Source organism: Amphiprion ocellaris, chromosome 6, assembly GCF_022539595.1.
Source record: "Amphiprion ocellaris isolate individual 3 ecotype Okinawa chromosome 6, ASM2253959v1, whole genome shotgun sequence".
Classification (NCBI taxonomy): domain Eukaryota; kingdom Metazoa; phylum Chordata; class Actinopteri; family Pomacentridae; genus Amphiprion; species Amphiprion ocellaris.
The window spans coordinates 9088434-9109106 of NC_072771.1; the positions used below are offsets into that span (position 1 = coordinate 9088434).

Genomic DNA, 20673 nt, shown 5'->3' on the forward strand with positions numbered 1-20673 from the left:
TGGGCCCTAAAGTCAGATTTCTGCTTCAGTTCAAAACATCCCGGAGCTTTTGAATGAAATGAAAGCCATAGAATGTGCACTATGTTTGTAGGTATGGCACTATTTGTTGAATAAAGGATCATAATCTTCTGTGATCTACCAAAACCAAACCTTCCCTTCACCATGGTCATGCCTCTAGCAATAATAGCTTTGGGAGTGTAATGCACACGGATAATTCATGACTTATTTATGTACTGTTTTGTTGTGTTGTATTAATGCAACACAGTAAACAGAAAGGCATAGAGAGGTCAAAGACTTCTTGCTTTAGATTCATGAAGACCTTTTGCCTCTCATCCAGAATGCACTCCACGTTCAAGTTCAACATCTAATCCATCCATGCAAAGAGACCTTACAAAAAGAGAGCATAGAATTACTGCTTAAATTTGTTATATAGGAAATAGTGAACGAGTAAAGGAGGGGATTTCTCTACTGAGAGAGTTTGAGGTCACCTAATCAAAATGTAAACTAGTCATAAGAAGAAGAACAGTACAGCAACAGTGTCCAATTCATACCAACACCCAGCGCAGCAGCAGCTGCATTGAGGAAAATTTGAAAAAGGTTATTTTCACAGGGTGGCTGAGAAAACCAAGGAACCCCCCCGGGCTAAGACTAAGAGATCCAGAGTCCCGTCAGAGGATACGCCAGACGCTGCCGTCATTCAGGTACTGTATGTATGTGAGAATGGTATGTGAAACCACCATTTTATATGTTACAATTTTCTATAGAGATTACTGTGAGCAGGGCCACACAGTGGCTCAGTGGTTGCCTCACAGCTAGAAGAGCCCCGGTTCGCTTTCTATGTCTGGGATCTTTCTGTGTGGAATTTGCATGTTCTCTTCGTCCTATGTCAGCTGGGATAGACTATGGCCACCCCACAACCCTAATGGGGATTAAGTGGTGTATAGATAATGGATAGATGGATTACCTGTGAGCAAAAAATCAAAACAACACTACATTCATGTATAAATTGGGTGAACCCCAGGGATTTTGAAAATATTAAAGATACTGAGTCAACAGTAAAACTGAATACACTTCAGGAAGAATCAGGCCTTTATTGGAATCATTTTTATCTTAAAAACAGACCTTTACCTGTGTTTATGTCTGTTTTAGCAGTATTTTTTTTACATCATATTTTAGTAAGAAACTTTACTGTTTTCTATATTGCCCTTGTTTTAACTTACTCTAAATGCTAGACTTTCTCTGTGTGTACCTGTTGTCTTGAGAGGTTCAGTTTAAAATTCCTCTCTGGCAAATGATTAAATCACTAAACCCTATGTTTTTTGCACATGAACTATGTAAAGTGCGTCCTGGAAGTTGCTTTATACTTTATGCACAGTCATGATACTTTTCTGCCGATTTTTAACAGAAAAGTCAACCAAAGCACCACTCAAATTCTAATCTTGATAGCCATTTTTTACCAGTATTGCATGTAAAAACTCATCCCTGTGTAGTGCTTTTGAATGTAAAGACTCCCTGCTTGCCTAAACATGATTTACTGGTACCTTGCTGCTTCTTCCAGAAAAGTGCAGATCTTTGAAGCCACTGCCACTCTTTCAACCCACACCTCCCCACTCACTGCAGACTGGCTCATCAACGTCTGCTCGAACACTGTAAAACTACTTTACACTACAGAATAGCAAGCTGTACTATTGCCATGCATGTTCGAACTGGAAACTGATTTTGAAGAAAAACAATGATACAAAAAGTCCCATTTGTGTTTTTGAGATGGTCATTGACACTCTGCATTTCCAAGGTGAAAATCCTCAGCCACAGTGTGCACTGTTTATTTATTTCAGAATATATCTTTGAGCAAAAAAAAAAAAAACAAAAAAACAACAAATAAAAAAATATTGGCCTGTGTTTCTTGGAGTCTCTTCTTGGAGCATTACAATAGCAATCAAGGGGCTGTGACTCAGGAGGTAGAGTAGCTCCTTGCATGGCAGCTCTGTTGCAACTGGTGTGTAATGTGTGTGTAAATGGGTGAAAACACTGAGTGAAACACTGTAAAGCGCTTTGTGTACCACTAAGATACTCATCTGTTGAAAAATAGCTGCTTAAAAATAATGGGCATGTGCTTGTGTGTGTCCAGGAATCGGTGGAGATGAGGAAGATGGAGACCAGCATCAGTAGTACAATGCCAGCCCCTGGCTCAGGTTTGGAGAACCAGGGCAGAGCTGCTTCTATGCCTCGACTCACTGCTGAGCTGCAGGTAACATCTTATCTTCACCACACCGTCTTCATTTTGGAGCCTGAGAGAATGTGATGCCTAAATAAATTGCAGAAATTGAAGCTTGGTAATCACTAAGCTTTTCACCTAGTTGATATTCAATTCAATTTTTTTTTTTATATCGCGCAAATTCACAACATATGTCATCTCACAGCGCTTAGCATAGTAAGGTGAAGACCTTATGAATTATAAACAGAACAGAAATCCAGATCCAGAGACATCCACGGAGATAACAAGCACAGGACACAGGACCTCGGGGAAAACACAGAGTTAGTGATATGTAATGGTGATATGTAACAGTATATAGAGAGAAGAGGGTAGAGGAGAGGAGCCCACTGCATCATGGGAATCCCCCAGCAGTCTAAACCTATAGCAGCATAACTGATGAATGGCTCAAGTCATCCCAAGCAGCCCTAACTATAAGCTCTATCAAAGAGGTAAGTTTTAAGCCTAATCTTAATAGTAGAGAGGGTGTCTGCCTCCAAAACCCAAACTGGAAGCTGATTCCACAACAGAGGACCTGACAACTAAAGACTCTGCCTCCCACTTCTACTTCTGGAAACTCTAGGAAACACAAGTAAACCTGCAGTCTGAGAGTGAGGTGCTCTGTTAGGATAGTATGGTACAATAATGTCTTTAAGATAAGATGAAGCTTGGTCATTTAGAGTTTTATATGTGAGAGGCAGGATTTTAAATCCTATCCTGGATTTTACAGGGAGTCCAATGAAGAGAAGCTAATACAGGAAAATATGATCTATCGTACCAGTTCCTGTCAGAACTCTGGCTGCAGCATATTGTATCAGCTGGAGATTTTTAAGAGAGTTATTGGCACATCCTGCTAATAAGGATTTGCAATTCAAGTGAACCAAAACTTGGTTTGGGACATTTTTTCTGGAACATCCATGAGAAGCCATCTGAGCCAATGGATTTGAGTCATTGAATAATTTTGAGTGGAAATATAAAAATTTTAGAAAGAGGTGACAAAAGCGTGCAAGACACTAGTAATATTTAATCCATCCATTCAACGTCTGTGGGATATACCCACTTTATCCTTTAGGAAGTTGCAGGAGGCTGTAGCCTATTCCAGCTGACATTGGAGGAAGCACCTATGACAGGTTTCAGTCCACTCAGAAAACTGCTCAGAAACATTTAATATATGTTATTAAGATGAAGGAATATTACCAATAAACATTGACTTTTGGTGCTTAATATTTTTGCATCTGTGTATTTAGTCCAATAATATAAGGTCAACATTATATTCTGAAAAATAACCCAAATGTGCATTACTACGCTTTGGTTGGCTGTTAACTGAGGCTATAGATGATAGATTTTCACTGTACTTTATTCACATTACTAGAATATCTTGGAGGTTGAATAATGTTTTATGGCAGCCGTATTATATTAGACTGCAAAGTTAATTAGATGTTAATTCGCTGTAGCTTTAACATGAATATCCTTCTTGTTTTCTATGCAGGAAGGAATACTCTGATATGGGGTATTACCGCAATATCCCACTACATCCATCCATCCATCCATTATCTATACACCGCTTAATCCTCACTAGGGTCGCGGGGGGGCTGGAGCCTATCCCAGCTGACTCGGGCGAAGGCAGGGGACACCCTAGACAAGTCGCCAGTCTGTCGCAGGGCTACATACAAAGACAAACAAGCACTCTCACATTCACACCTACGGGCAATTTAGAGTAATCAATTAACCTCAGCATATTTTTGGACTGTGGGAGGAAGCCGGAGTACCCGGAGAAAACCCACGCATGCACAGGGAGAACATGCAAACTCCATGCAGAAAGATCCCGGGAAAGCCGGGACGCGAACCAGGGACCTTCTCGCTGCAAGGCAAAAGTGCTAACCACTACGCCACTGTGCAGCCCTATCCCACTACATTCACAAGAAATTTGCTATTTCTGATTAAGAGATTTTGCTGCTAATGCTTGTGCACTTTTACTCTTTTAAAAGTTTAATTAAGCTATTCATGCTTTTGCGTGTCCACAAGGGTCTGCAATGTTAAATGAATGTAAATTTCGTAACCCATCCAAGTTTTCTAGAGTCTGCTTGTAGGCCAAATTTTTTTAGCTTGCTGACTGTCCTCACTGCAAACACACTGACTGCTATTGCGTTGGGAAAACAAATGGTGTTTAAAACAAATGCTTGTTATGAGGAGAGACTGTACATGGGGATTCTCCATCATTAACACTTTAATAATTCATTATTCAAAAAGTTGTTCTTAAAAAAGTCACTGCAGGATTTTAGAGGGTCCTTGATTTTTTCAGATTTTTGCTGCTAAAAAACTGTGGTATTGTTGCAGATGGCAATGCTCACTTCACAATATCAGTATTCAGCTGGACTGTATCATTTATGTCACAAAAAAACTGTAGCTGTTGCTGCTCTCGCTAAATATTTCTGATTTCCTCTGTTGTTCTGTTTCATTTCTGTTCCTCTCCTGCATCACAGCGGAGCCGTTCACGCCACTCTCCAGGGACCCATCTGGCTGTACGTACATGCAGCCACACATCATACAGTATATCCTTGTTTGTTGTTTGGCATTGTAAGGTATTACCTGGACCAGCTTCAGATACTCTTAAATCCACAGCAATAGTACTAAAGAATCAAATCCAAACATACTGTCATTGTGATGTTTCTTGGTAATGTAAATGATCTGATGGATTCACATGGTTTTATATCACCATGCATGAGCCAGACTTGTATAGGACATCTTAAAGTCCTTCTGTCGAACATCCCAAAATCGCAGATTCATAAATATGACAGGGCAGAGATTCAAGCACAGACGACAAAGCGCAGTGGACAGAGAGTTCAATATAAAGGTTTTATTTATAATATTTTGTATAAATACACAATCACAAACACAGATACATGCCGAGAGGGGGAAATGACGTAACTAGGGCACAAATACAGACTGAGCTCCCAGGAGGTAGGATGGAAGGGTTGGCTTACTTGGGCCAAGTGTAACCCGGTGATGGCGCAGGCCTCCAGAGGAGAAGTCAGGGACACGTGCTTGGCTGTTGTGCTAGGTGACTGTCAATGAAGTTCTCCTCTGCTCTGGAATCTATCAGGACTGTTCGGGCACAGTCTGGTTCTACCAGAAGAGGGAAGCAGGTATATAAAGGGGAGTTCATGGCAATTCAGTGTTCTGCCATTTAAAAGAGTCCTTCTGCTGGTCTGATTGGGCAGGTTATGATAAAGTAGCCCAGCTTTCCACAGTAGAGACGGGCATTGCTGGCTCTGCAGTGTTTCTTTCCTTGTGGGGTTTGCTAGGTTCATCCTATCTGCATAGGTTCGGGTTTGGATCCAGATGGTTGGGTTACCAGAAGGGCAGGGCGTGCTGAGCTCGTGGCACAGGCTGGTAGCGTGCATGCTACGTTCCCGATTCTTTGAGGGGGTTATCCAGCCAGATGGTAAAGGAGATGAGCTGATTCAAGTTGAAAACATCATCTCTGGTGGCTAATTCGTCCTTCAGCACATCCTGCAGACTTTTGTAGAAAATGCCCTGGAGAGCCTTGTCATTCCAACCACTCTCGGCTGTTAAGCTGCAGAATTCAACGACGCAATCGGCCACACTCTGGCTTCCCTGGTGAATGTGGATATGAGTCGGCTGCAGAGCTGGCACTAACAACAGACAGGTGAAGAAGTGGGGAAGGCTGAACAGGAGTTCTAGGAGGGCTGGCAGAGTACTGGGAAATTTGCAAGGTGAGACAAGAAGCCTTGCTGGATAATTGCAACACCTGATTTAATACGGCATGACTACTTTCAATTAAACTATGAAGTAATTCCTCATGCTGGCCTAGCATGGCTCCCTGGCTAGAGATAGCATGTTGAATATAGGCTACCTTGGTCACTAGGTCAGCACTGGCTTCATCATCTGCTGAGCTCATCATACCCAGACTGTACTGTCACGGGGCAGGCAGAGACTCAAGTGCAGATGACAAAGCACAACGGACAGAGAGTTCAAAAATAATGGATTTATTTACAATGTTTACTACAAGTACACAATCACAAACACAGGTACGTGCTGAGGGGGGAAATTATGTAATTAGGGCATGAATACTGACTGAGCTCCCAGGAGGTAGGATACAAGGGTCGAAGATGAGAGTTCAATGGACAGGAAGTATTTACAGAAGCCTAGGCAGAACAAAATACACAAATACAAATATCAGACTACAAGCCAGACTTAATCTTATGAAAGCTAGGCAACTAACCAGGATTTGGTACCACCAAGCTAGGAAAGTGTACTCACCAGGACCGAACAACAATAGTGCACACGGTGCATAACACAAAACACGAGAACACCAACATGGCGTACTGAGTGGAGCAGAGTTACACAAGTGCTTGATAATGAAACAACGATAATACACAACACTAGGAGCCTATGAGAGAGCGGGGACTTAGCTGATGGCTCAATGGGGAGATAGGGCGAACTCGTACAGAGGAGGTGCATGGCATGCATGAATGGATGCGTCACCAGGTGCAGGGCCAGGTGGAAAATCCAGGAAATGATTATAGCCAACTGGGTCAGAACCAGGAAGGCAGGAGCTGAGCCTAATGGCAGGAGGCAAGTGGAGCAGGCAGGGAGCATCGAGGGAACTGAAGCGGAAGGAGAAGAAAGTTAGATATGGAATAGAACAAGCAAATGAAAGCAAAACTTGGCCTGGGCTAACTAACTGGGTTGTTCAGTGGTCTGGTATCGTGTAGTGGCCTGAGCTTGGCTTTTATAGAGTGTGGAGATGGGTTGCAGGTGGACCATTCCCCACTGCAAGTGTCCTCATTCAGGTAATTATCCAATCTGCTGCGCCTTTGCACATTCCACACTCAAACTTATGCATTTTGCTCATACCCACATGAGGAAAAGGGAAGGAGGGAGGGGGAGGGGGAAAAGCAGAGCTGTAGGTGGAGGGCATGACATTAAAACTACAACTACATACGTCCCGACCAGCATATCTCATTACAGCATCTTCAGTCCGGTACAGTTAAGCAGAACCATTATTCAATCAAAAAATATTGACAGATTTTTTTGTGTATGGTGAGCCAGGACTTTTTAAATACGACGGTCATGAGTCAAATTTGCCAACAAATTCTTTTTTACCAAGTATGTGATTCTGGATAAATCTTTTTATACCATTTAATTTAGAACATCACTGATTTTTAAAATTACATGTGCTATATGCACACAACTCTAGATCCTATACCAGCTGACTTAAGGCGAGGGCAGGCTACACCCTGGACAGGTCCCCAGTCGATCGCAGGGCCATACAGAGACAAACAACCAAGCCACTCACAGTCACAGCTACAGATTGTGAGTGGCTTGTTTTTGGACTGTGGGAGGAAGACGGAGTACCTGGTGAGAACCCACCCACCCATACACAGGAAGAATGTGTGTGCACAACTCCACACAAAAAGACCCTAGGCCAAAATTAGAATCTAGAACCTTCTGGCTGTGAGGGGACAGTGCTATCCATTGCTTCACCATGCTGCCCTATGCTAAAATATGTTGAAGTCAGTCTGTTTCTGCTGTGATGTATTTACTTCTGCCATAGTCAACAGAAGACGCGGCTTTGATCAAACTTCTACACAAATGTTTAGAAGTAGGTGTAGTCATACTATGAAGCTAGAATTGTATGACAACTTTCTGTCTCTCCTTCCTCAGTCTGTTGCGGATGCAAGCCCAATGAAGCGCTCAGCCTCCACTGTGGCCCCACAGCGGCCCCAGGAGGTCAACCTGGAGAAACCAAGCAAGGACCGACCCCACCACCATCACCACCACCACCGCTGCCACCATCGCAGAGACCGAGACAGAGATAAAGACAAAGACAGAGAGAAGAGGCAGAGATCTTTGGATACACCTCTTGTTGGTCATCCCTCCGGCTCTGGTGGTCAGTCAGCACTTAAACACACAATGTTTAAGGAGTACGGTACATAAACACGCCCTGTATGTTCAAGTCCCCTTTGTTGGACCTTGGACTGTTTCATCATCTCCAGTGCAAAGCAACCATCATTCCTAAGGAGCCATTGTAAAGAAACAAAGAGATACAAAATCCAGAACTCATCAGAAATACACCTTTTCACCTTGAAGTATTTTCTTCCTTCACAGGTGCACCAGAAGAGCCAGCATCTGACCCAGCTGCCTCCAGAGAGCGAGCCCATGACCGTGGACGTTCCCATGAGAGGAAACACCACCACTCCTCTGCAGACAAGCAACGCTACTACTCCTGCGACCGCTACTCTAGCCGGGAACACTGCCTCACCAAATCTGCAACCGCCAGCTGTGCTGCCTCCCCTAGTGAGGGCCAGGAAACCATCAACAAGCAGGTGGGATGTAGCATCAGGCCAGACAAGGCTTTAGACTAGGTAAAGAGGTTTTTAATGAGTCTGAAGTATTAACTGTCTTTAATTTCTATATTACCTAATGTCTTTCTTACCAAGATAGAATATTCAAGATTGATTAAGTGCTGTGTGGAACTTTGACACCTTGTTAGGTGAGGTCGAGGCCACGAGTTTCATGGCAAATTAGAAATAATGAGCTTGTCTGAAGTAATGAATCTCACCTCAGTTTATCATAACTGAAATCTGTAACATTTCAGTTTATCAGTGAAATCTATCAGTCCCTAGATAAATTAATATTTATCTCCAGTAGATAACACAAATCTGATAAGCAAACACTCCACACTGGTTCAGCTTTGACATATATAGTTTATTTCAGACTTTTGCAATGAAATCCAAGCTTCTCTACTTAGAAAATACATTAACTTGCTTAAAGTGGAACATTGGTTATGATTAATTCATTAATTGGTTTTCAAAACATTCCAATCCAACATTTGGATTGAAAAAAAAAAAACATAAACAGCAAAACTGTTTTTGATAATTAAATATCTTAAGTAAGCAACAATACAAAAAACATGTGATCAGTATTCTGTGCCATAAAGCTCCCCTGTTGTCCAAAACCTCTTTAAAACTGGTTGACATTTCTATCATTACATTTTATATTGACTACACATTACATTTTATATTGACTAAGTCCCATATACACCTTCCACCTGCCACAGATACTCACAAGAGTACCAAAAACACATCCATAACTTCTGATAAACACTGCTGTCACCAGCTGATGAAGGAAATTAATTGAATTTTTAAGAAAAAAATAAAAGCACCATGCTGTGAAAAAATATTTCCCCCCCTACAGATATCTTCTATTTTTACATCTTTGTCACACCTAAATGCTTCAGATCATTAAACTAATTTTATCTTAAGACAACAATAACTCAAGAAAACACAAAATGTAATTTTTATATTATTATTATTGATGGAAAAATGTTGTCCAGCCCATCTTGCCCTGTGTGAAAAAGTAACTGCCTCCTTAGCAACCAATCTACCAAATGACCAAATTTATTTGGCAATTGAATTCAATTTCACCAAGCACAGCAACATATGATTACTGCCAGGCTTGTTGATTCTAAGCATCACTTAAACAGAGAATGTCTGGCATTGTGAAGTAGCTAAAGGGTCTCAAAAACAGTCTGGAAAGGGTTACAATGCCATTACTCAGGCTCTGGGACTCTAGAGAACCACAGTAAGAGAAATGATCCACAAATGGAAAAACATGGAAAAGTGGTGAACCTTCCTATGAGTGAAGCGCTTCAAAATCTCATCCAGGAGATCACAAAACCCAAACAAACATCAAAAGAACCACAGGCCTCACTTAGGATCAATGTATGTGATTCCACAATAAGGAAGACACTGGGTGGAAATGGCATCCATGGGAGAGTTGCAAGGCACAAACCACTACTGATCTAAAAAAAACAAAAAAAACAGAAAGACTCAACTGGCATTTGCAAAAACAAAAAATCTGGGTGAGTCCCAAGACTTTTGGGATAACATCTTGTGGACTGATTCCTCAAAGGTGGAACTTTTGGAAGACACGGGTCCACATGGGATAAAGCTAATACTGCATTGCACAGAAGAGTATGATACCAACAGTGAAACATGGTAGTAGTAATGTGATGGTTTGGGGCTGTTTTGCTTCCAGGACATAGATGACTTGTCATAATTGATGGAGTCATGAGTCCTGCACTCCATCAGAAAATCCTCCTGGATAATATCTACCATCAGTTCATGACCTACAGCTCAACACTAATGGTTTATGCAGCACGACAAAGACCCAAAGCACATTGGGCATTAGCCAAAAATAAAATTCTGAAATCTAAATAATCTCTTAGTGAATAGTCATAATGGTGATATAGTGAACAGAATATTCATTTAGCTTTAAATTTGTTTTAGTTATATATATGTGTTGTCATATTTCCATCATGTCATAAATCCACATTCAGTAAAACAACGGCTATATATGGGATACACAAGTTTTTTATTCTGTTGTTTGTTCATGACATGTACAATTGGTCTGGACAAGTCAAGTGTTTTGTTAGTCTCTAAACAAAAACTAAAGTATGAGAGAACTGGTAAACACAGCAAATTCTCTTGAAATTCTTGTAAACTTGTCAATTCTCTTGAATCACTTATACACACCACATAAAAACAAATGTGTTGGTATGAATAGGTCTTGAGTGAGACTCGCTACCTTTCATTTATAATCTGAAGATTTGTTTGATCTAATAATTCCTATAGCATCTTAAAGCATATGTAACCTTAATACTAAAGCATACAGCACTGTGGTTGCAGTAATACACTTTGATACACTTTGCACTTTTTTTTAACATGGTCAAGGCTGTCAGTCTGTGCATCCTGTCCACAGGCTCTCCAGATATCTGTGAGCAGATTTTCTGTCAGATGTCTGTCACAGATGGGGATGGACAAGTCCAACCAGAATAATGGTAGTGAATTACAGTATCCAACACACCCACATCAGGATCTCCACATTTAGCACACAGCACAACAGTCGATAGCAACAGGAGATACCATTAAGATCAGAGCAAACACACTTCACCTTTCCTGCTACTTTACTGCCATGAAACTTAAGGCCTCAGGCTTCTATCAACTCTTTGTGTATAAATGGACAATTCTACATCTAATGTGTTCTAAATCAAACTATACTGTATGGACGTGAGCTATTTGATCAGACACATTTAAAGATGAGCTCATTGTCAGACTGTTCTGCACATGGCACATAAAGATGACTGACAGACTGGCAAACTCTGCTCAAGTGTTACTGTGATCCCTCCGCATATTCTTACTACTACTGTGTCTTTTGTCTGGCATTGGTGCTGCTTCTCATGGCCTTTCGCTTCTTTTCCCACTTTGTCTTTTCATAATTTTCCACCCATTTTGTCTTTCTGTCATTACCTTTGCATCGGTACTTGTTTTTTCATTCTTATTTATGTTTCTTGTGCCTCTTATTCTTGTTGTCTTTCATTTGTGTCATTACCTACTACATTTTCTTCTCCTCCCTTGGGCGGCCATGTCCCTCTATCCTTCTCCTTTCCTTTCCTCATTGACATATTTTTCTCATCGTTCTGTCGGTTCAAATTGCTTGTCCAATTTTCATCTAGGGTAGTGGTTGGGCTAAAGGCAGCCCAGTGGCACTGAGCTCCAGTTCTAGCACGCCAAGCCGTGGACGTCGGCAGCTCCCCCAGACCCCCCTCACCCCGCGACCTGGGGTGGCCTACAAGACTGCCAATTCTTCCCCTGTGCACTTTGTGTCCAGCCAGGCCTCTCCCAGTCCTGGCAATCTGAGCCGCGGCCTGTCGGAGCACGACGCCCTCCGTCACAGCGGCTCCCACCACTTCCCCTGCCCCGTCACTCGTATCAACTCCGAGCCTTTCCTGGGCCGGGGCCACAGCGAGGCCCTGGGCAGCCCCTACTGCAGCCTACAGGACCAGCTGGACGTCTTCCAGGATGCGGCCTCACTGTCTCCCAGCTTCCGTGTCGGACGCTCATCTCAGACCGCACTGCCTCGCATGATGGGAGCCCTCCTTCCTGCTCCGCAACAGAACCTTGGTGTGCCCAACGGGTACCACTTCAGCTTTGGGGACAGCACCGGCCCAGGCTCTGGCAGCAGGGCACCCAGGTATTACCAGGAGACAGAGGTGGATGAATGGTGCTAGCATGGCTTTAAAACAACCTTTTTAATGCATTTTTGAGGAATTGTGATGAGTTTTATCATCTTCTTTGAAGGCTTTAGTTTACATTGTCACTGTGTGTGTGTAATGCTGTAATGTGATCCTAACTTGAAGAGCTACAGTTAATGAGAACATCTGAACTGGGAGAATGCTTTAAGTTTATATTATTTGAATGTGAACAAAAAGGTTACCTCTTTTTCAAAGAGCTTGTAGCATTATGAAACAGAAGAGAAGGTTTTTTTGCCAAGATCAGATGTCTTACAGTGACTGTACTTGATTTACTTTGACTTCAGTGTTTTGTTGACACCACCATATTGACCCTCAAGCAGCATGACATTAAAAACACAGATTAGACATTGACATGATGTTATCGTCTGACTTTGAAGGAAGGAGGACATCCAGAGAAATCTTTTGGTGAGATGGATAGCACATAAACTGACTGTGTGTCAATCAGAACCGTTAGCTTTTTCACGTCAGGGTGAGCTGTTTCTAGTTCCAGAGTAGTAACACATATTCACATTATGACTAGTGCACTGTGCAGGCTACCTTGTGCCAAACGAGAGGGGGGGTGATAAGAAATAGCATTTTCCCAAAACATAAAGCTGCATCAATTGCATTAACAAAATTTCTGCTTGTTGGAGGCAGCACAACACTGACCAGGCAAACAGTTTCCAAACCCTACATCCAGCAGACACAGAGCAACATTACCATTAATTTGGAGGGTTGTTTCTCAGACAACCCACTTAGCTCCATTTTGATCTCTGGCTTTTTATACAGCTATCAAATACTTCACTGTATTCACCAGCTCATCTCTTGTTGTGTCCGCTGCTAATACACAGTGAGTTTATCAGAACAGCTGCCAGGTAATAAGGTTGATGACAGCCACAAGACCTAATCAAAACAGTTACAGTATGGGTCTTCAAAAAGAAACATTCAGCTGAAAGAAGCTAAAATGCTCTTTCAGCAAAGGACAGCTATAGATTAGGGGTAATTCAACTTGCCTTACATGTTCTAACTTTAAATCTAGTAGAAATAATTAGTGTAGCTTGAATGCTAGATTCTAACTATTTGCAAGTTTTACAGTCTGTTTTTGCTACAATATGAACACTGCTTAGATGACTGCAGACTCCCACACAGCATTTTAGACTAGACAGGACATTAGTGCTTCACTCTGTTTACCACTAACACAAAATGGAAGAGGGACATGCAACAGCATGGCTAAGATCACATTTCACCCAAGGTAAGTTGAGTTAAATTTATCTGAAACAGTCATTTCACCTCATTTGTTAGTAAAGCCAACAGTACAACTCACTACAGAAGCAATTTATTTTAAACAAACTTACTTGTAGCTGAAGCTCTGAAGTGTGTTTGAGAGTCAGTATGGCAGTTTCAATAGAAAATGGTGCACTGTAAGTCACAGGAGCTGTACAAAAATCACATCAGAAGTTGAATGAAATTATAAGTTAAGTTGCTGGTGAACCTCAGACATTATGGCACTGCACAAACAGCCGTGTGTTTCTTTACTTAAGGACTCTACCATTCCATGATGATGCCTAATCCTTTATGACATTCCCTCAGTGTCAGTAGAACAGATAATGTGCTGTCACACAGACGGCGAGGACTGTTTTGTCTGATAAACATTTCTAGTAAACTTTAAGAGAGGAGCAATGCATGATAGTGAGAAAAAGCTGACTGATTTGTTTTCTATAAAATTTCCTTGTAAATGTTCTCTTTTCATTGTGTGCATTTTTTGTATGACATGGAAAAAACATAGGTGTGTTTTATGTGAACTGCTTACAGTTTGCCATTGTTTCAGGTCTAATGTTTCTTACAGACTTCTTTGCGATGTTTTAAGACAAAGTGCCTATCCTTTTAGATATACTGTAGAAAAGATGCAGTGTCAACTGTTTTCTAATGCATCCACACTTGAGTAGATATTTTATTCATTCTGTATGCAGCTCTGCAGGAAAACATGTACAGAAAGCCTTATCTGCAAGGAGAGAGTCAATACTTAAAAGACCGTAATGGAAAAAGTTAAAGTTGATTATTTTTGTTGTTTTTGATAAACTATGAAATCGTGTGTGTGACGGAGCAAAGATCAACATTGTGGAAACTCTATGCGAGCATTTTACTCTGAAAACTGCATAAATATATCAGCCCATTTACATTACTGCCAGTAACACAATGTGCATGTTTAGATGGTAACCTGGTCAGCTACCAGCTACAACCACCACGTAGAGTTCTCTTTTTTCTATGTTTGGGTAGGGATGTCACTGTGTGAACTGAGCAGGCTCCTGTCTTGTTCAGCAGAGGGCAGTGGGTGGGGTTATGAATGGGCACTTTCCAGATTTGGCCTCAAAGAGGGTGATCCAGTCTGACTTTCTAGATATTTTAGTAAAGCCAGGCCCTGTATCTGTGTGTTGGTGTGTGAGTGGGCGTGTTACTGGTAAGCATGAGTTGTATATTGTGCATTTGTGGGTCTTTTTTTCTTTTGGTTTGGTTTGTGTTGTTTTTTTGATACAGTTTTCATCTCATAAATAACTGACAAAAAAAATGATGTTGTAATTTCATGCCAAGTACTTCCAGTAGCTTCTAATTCACAGTGTGGCCACATGAAATGTTACAGTGATTTAATCCATCCATGTTAAACATCAGAATAAAAGAAGTTTTTTTTCCAGAGTAGCCAGTTTGCACTGATGTTCCTAGTCCACACAGCAAGTAGAATGACTTTAAAACAGGAAGAGCAACTTCTCCATCCACATTAGCAAGATGCAAACTATAATACAATAACATTATTAGCTGTGCTCCAGTTCGCAACATGTTTTTGTAATGCAATCACATTAGAAAAAAAAACCTTGCTAAATGCGCAAGACTAACAAATGTGTTTGTATAGTGATTCTGCACTTAATCAACATTATTAAATTAACTTTAGTTAATATTTTATATGATAGTGACCCAGAATCTGATGACGTAGCAATAGAGGGGCTACTTCGTACAATTAGAAAACAAATGTGTCTTGAAGAAGGTTGAAAAGTAACTAGAAAATAGATGCTACACAGTAAGATTTTTTTTAAAAGTATAATCTAATTGGCAATTAAATATAATTTGAGGTATCAATCAAGTTATCTGTTTAATTGACATCTGCTGACATGATACATAATTTTCTATTTATATAGAATAGTAAAGTACACTCATTGGCCACCTTATTGTGGACCTTGCTAGCAAAAGTTTGGACTCCCCTTTTGCCTTCAGAACTGCCTTAATTTTTCATGGCATACTTTCAACAAGGTGTTGGAAACATTCCTCAGAGTTTTTGGACCATATTGACATGATAGCATCACACAGTTGCTGCAGATTTGTCGGCTGCACATCCATGATCCCAATCTCCTGTTCCACCACATCCCAAAGGTTCTAGTGAATTGAGATCTGGTGACTATGGAGACGATTGGAGGACAGTGAACTCATTATGTTGAACAAACCAGTCTGAGATGATTTGAGCTTTGCGATATGGTGTATTATCCTGCTGGAAGTAGCCATCAGAAGATGGGTACACTGTGTTCATAAAGGGATAGACATGGTTAGCAGCAATACTCAGGTAGGCTGTGCAGTTTATACAATGCTCGATTGGTACTAAGGGGCCCAAAGTGTGTCAAGGAAATATTCTCCACACAATTACACCATCAGCATTCTGAACCGTTGATACAAGGCAGGATGGATCCATGCTTTCATGTTGTTCACACCAATTCTGACTATCTGAATGTCGCAGCTGAAATGGAGACTCATCAGACCAGGCAATGGTTTTCCAGTCTTCTGTTCTCTAATTCTGGTGAGTCTGTGTGAATTGGAGCCTCAGTTTCCTGTTCTTAGCTGGCAGGAGTGGCACTTGACGTGGTCTTCTGCTGCTGTAGCCCATCTCCTTCAAGGTTCAATGTGTTGTGCATTCAGAGATGGTATTCTGCATTCCTTGGTTGTAACGAGTGGTTATTTGAGTTACTGTGCCTTTCTATAATCTCCAACCAGTCTGGCCATTCTAATCTGACCTCTCACATCAACAAAACATTTTTGTCCACACAACTGCCACTCATTGGATATTTTCTCTTTGTTTGAACCATTCTCTGTAAATCCTAGAGATGGTTGTGCATGAAAATCCCAGTAGATCAGCAGTTTCTGAACTACTGGCACCAACAACCATTCCACGTTCAAAGTCACTTAAATCCCCTTTCTTCCTCATTCTGATGGCTCTGTTTGAACTTCAGCAGTTTGTCTTGTGATTGTTAGAAGAGGTGTATCTAGTAATGTGGCCGGTGAATGTACATTTACTTCTTCAATTTTATTTACAAAATCATTGTACTGTAGGTTGCTGATTTTTTTTCTTTAGCTATATCATTGTCAATGTTTGACTTTTAAAATTTTGATGACAATATTGGTCCTTTCAAACATGCACTCCCATTAACCTGACCACATCTAAATGTGTTGGCTTCATGTCTGAAGAAGCACCCTGTGTACTTTTATGTTAGAGTCGCGATGGCAATCTTACTAGGTAGGACCAAGTAACATTCCTGTATCACTTTCAACACAGCACAAGTCTGACGTACATGCAATCATTAACAGATAGGCACATCAAAGCGACTTCCTCTGAGTTCTGTGAAATGATTTGGGGAAACTTTAGTCCACATTTATATTCATTTATTTATTTATTTTTACCTACAGCTACCTACAGCATTAAACGGCCACAAGATCCATATGAGAATCTCCAAAGAGAGGGATCTGCACAAATTTACACACATGAAACAACAGCAGTAACTTCATTATTACATATCTATAATCACTGACATGGAGAAAGAATCCATCAGCGTCTAACATTTAAATGATACGGCAAATTTTTTCTCTCCTCAGAGAGGTGAGCTGTAACAAAGAGTCACAGTTAATGGAGTTAAAACATGGTAGCAACATCACACTACGAAAAAATATTCACTGGGAAATCATAAATAAATTAGGCTGTTATTTGGACTGTTTGATAAGCTTGATATTAGTTTAGATTTTGTATTGACTTGTGTTTATTGGCGCATTATTATGTATTAACCTCCACAGGATAAAAGTACATGGCCAAGGGATGGATGGGTGGATGTTACGTTTTATATAGACTGTATGTTCTGTCCAATATAATTCAATTCGATTCAGTTCAATTCGATTCAGTTCAATTCAATTCAATTCAATTCAATTCAATTCAACTGAATCGAATGGGGGGGGCATAAAACACAAAATTTGATACATGCACAATAAGACAGATGATACATGCAAAGTACAACTGACATGGAAACTAATTATAGTTTACTGCTATGGTGTACGGCTCTGGCATTAAATATACTACATATATAGCTGGTGGTGAAATTCAGTAATATGTAGATGAGCAAATCAAGTATAGTAAGGGCAATGCAAAGTAGATCGGTGGAAATGGGCAGCTGGAAGCAGTGGGCTGGAGGAAGGTCAGCAGCAGCATCCCACAGATGGAGATTAGGCCAGTTGGTGGGAGAACAACCACAGATCTGAAGCATCCAGCTCTGGGACCAGGGACACTTGGAGAAAGGACACAGGGAGAAACAGAGTGAATGTAATGCAATAATGGTATATATAGTAAATACATAGGTAGTTAGAGAAGGGCTCAGTGCATCAAGAGAGGTTCCCCAGCAGTCTAGGCCTATAGCAGCATAACTAGGGGCAAACTAAAGGATGTCGAGAGGGGAAGTCAGTAGTGCAAATGAAAACACCAGCTCACCCCGTCAGGGTCACCCAGTCAGCCCTAACTATAAGCTTTGTCAAAAAGGAAGGTTTTAAGCCTGGTCTTAAAAATAGAGAGGGTGTCCGCCTCCCGAACCCAAACTGGGAGCTGGTTCCACAGGAGAGGTGCCTGATAACTGAAGGCTCTGCCTCCCATTCTACTTTTAGAGATTCTAGGAACAACAAGTAAGCCTGCAGTCTGAGAGCGAAGAGTTCTGTTAGGATAATATGGTACTATCAGGTCTTTAAGATTATGATGGAGATCGGTTGTTAAGAGCTTTACTATAGCTCCAGAAGAAGGATTTTGATTCTCTATTCTAGATTCTAACAGAAGCCAATGAAGAGAAAACCAATATAGGAGAAATCTGATCTCTCTTGCTAACCTCCCATCAGTACTCTGGCTGCAGCATTTTGGATCAGCTGTAGCATGTTTCAGAGAGCTATTGGACAACACTGATAATAAGGAATTACAGTAGTCAAGCCTAGAAGTAACAATGCATGGACCTCAGTTTTTCTGCATCACTCTGAGACAGATGTTCCTGATTTTTACACTATTTATCAGGTGGAAAAAGGAAGTCCCTACTGGATTTGTTTTATGTGTGAATTAAAGGACATGTCCTGGTCAAAGATAATGCCAAGGTTCCTCACAGTAGTACTGGAGGCCAATGTAATGCCATCCAGAGTATCATATATGCTTTTGAAAGCGAGTTTTCTAAGATGTTTGGGGCACCAAAATACAATGACTTCAGTCTGGTCTGAATTTAGTAGTAGGAAATTATAGGTCATCCAGGTCTTTATGTCCTTAAGACAATCTTGCAGTCTAGCTAGCTGATTAGTTTCATCTGGCTTCATAGATAAATACAATTGAGTGTCATCAACGTAACAATGGAAATTAATACAGTGCTTCCTAATAATATTGCCTAAGGGAAGCATGTATAATGTGAACAGTATTGGTCCTAAGACAGAACCCTGAGGAACTCCATGATTAACCCTAGTATGCTCAGAAGAGTCATTGTTGACATGCACAAACTGGAACCTGTCTGATACACAGGATTTAAACCAGTCCAGTGCTGTCCCTTTAATGCCAATACAATGTTCTAGTCGCTGTAATAAAAGTTTGTGGTCGATTGTATCGCATGCTGCACTAAGATCCAACAAAATAAGTATAGAGACCAGTCCATTATCTGACGCTATGAGAAGGTCATTAGTAACTTTCACCAGAGCTGTTTCTGTGCTATGATGCACTCTGAAGCCTGACTGAAACTCTTCAAACAAGCTATTCCTTTGTAAATGTTCACATCATTGATTTGCAACTGTTCTTTCCAGAAGTTTTAGAGAGAAATGGGAGGTTGGATATCGGTCCATAGTTAGGTAAATATCTCCTCCGATAGATAGATAGATAGATAGATAGATAGATAGATAGATAGATAGATAGATAGATAGATAGATAGATAGATAGATAGATAGATAGATAGATAGATAGATAGATAGATAGATAGATAGATGCGTCAACATCTTATTAATTTAGTTTGATATGTCACAGAAATGATCATATTGAGGGGGAAATACCAGTTAAGTAGTGCTGCCAAAGGCTAAAACATCTTTCTTGACAGAGCAGCCTGTGATTTGGACGTCGGATTTTTTCGGGTAAATAACTTTTAAATCATATATTTGCATTTATTTAACTAAAAGCTATTTTATTTGATTCTTTTTGGTATCGAAGTTCAAATTGGTCAGAAAATGACAACAGCATAGTAGTCAATTTATTTTCAGTTTAATGCAGGATCTGTAAAGATGTGCTCTAAATGGAACATTTTACAACGTAAAATCAATGTGGCAGTGGTGACATTGCTATAAATGACTTTAAACATTTTTGTTCTTTATTGGCCAACATACACTATATGTCAATCTACTTAGTGATTCATAAGCTGTCAAAAACTGGAACACAGCTAATACGTCTACACACATTCTGAATGAAAGCAAAAACATGTTTTGCTGTAGATTAAAGCCTGAAGTGAAGGTAGGAAACCCTTTTAGAGCTGAAGTACTGTAGAAGTAGGAGATGAGGCAGACTGAATCTCATCCTGTGGGCTTAGCTGTACATAGCATAAAATATGAAGCTATATGTCAAATTTAAAATCACAAATCCATTCCTGGAATGTCCAGAATACCACACACTACTATCCAAAAACCACCAAAAGTGGATCTGATGCTACTGGATATCATACCTGCCTCACTGATCTCTGTTTCTAATATGAAGGAGAAGTTACTCCACCTGTCAGATTTCTAGAAGTATATCTTGACAACATGTATCAGATGCAGGGCTTTGGATGACTGTCTGCTGAAGCCCTTAACTGTACTCTGCTCTGAACTGGGTATGTAGGCTGTTTTACATACAAATAATATTTGTTATATGCAACTTGCTTGAATGATTGTCTCTTCTGAAATGTTAATCTATTACTATGTTTTTACATCTGCAACATGGAGGAAAGATTGTTACCAATGGAACAGCTGGTTGCCTTGAAAGTCT

The 20673-nt window shown here is 40.6% G+C and overlaps 1 protein-coding gene across 9 annotated transcripts in view; it reads left to right on the top strand.

The window, feature by feature from the left end:
- Positions 1-18414, top strand: part of cacna1ba (calcium channel, voltage-dependent, N type, alpha 1B subunit, a) — a 164637-nt gene extending 146223 nt beyond the window's left edge. For 8 of the 9 annotated variants that reach the window (XM_055011212.1, XM_055011218.1, XM_055011216.1 and 5 more), the window contains 6 exons: positions 611-701; positions 2129-2248; positions 4735-4773; positions 7943-8168; positions 8387-8604; positions 11796-18414. In XM_055011212.1, the coding sequence (XP_054867187.1) occupies positions 611-701; positions 2129-2248; positions 4735-4773; positions 7943-8168; positions 8387-8604; positions 11796-12350 (1249 nt within the window). In that variant the 3' untranslated portion in view covers positions 12351-18414. The remainder of the gene's footprint in view (positions 1-610; positions 702-2128; positions 2249-4734; positions 4774-7942; positions 8169-8386; positions 8605-11795) is intronic. The other variant, XM_055011217.1, reaches the window with a different exon arrangement.
- Positions 18415-20673: the final 2259 nt, after the last annotated feature.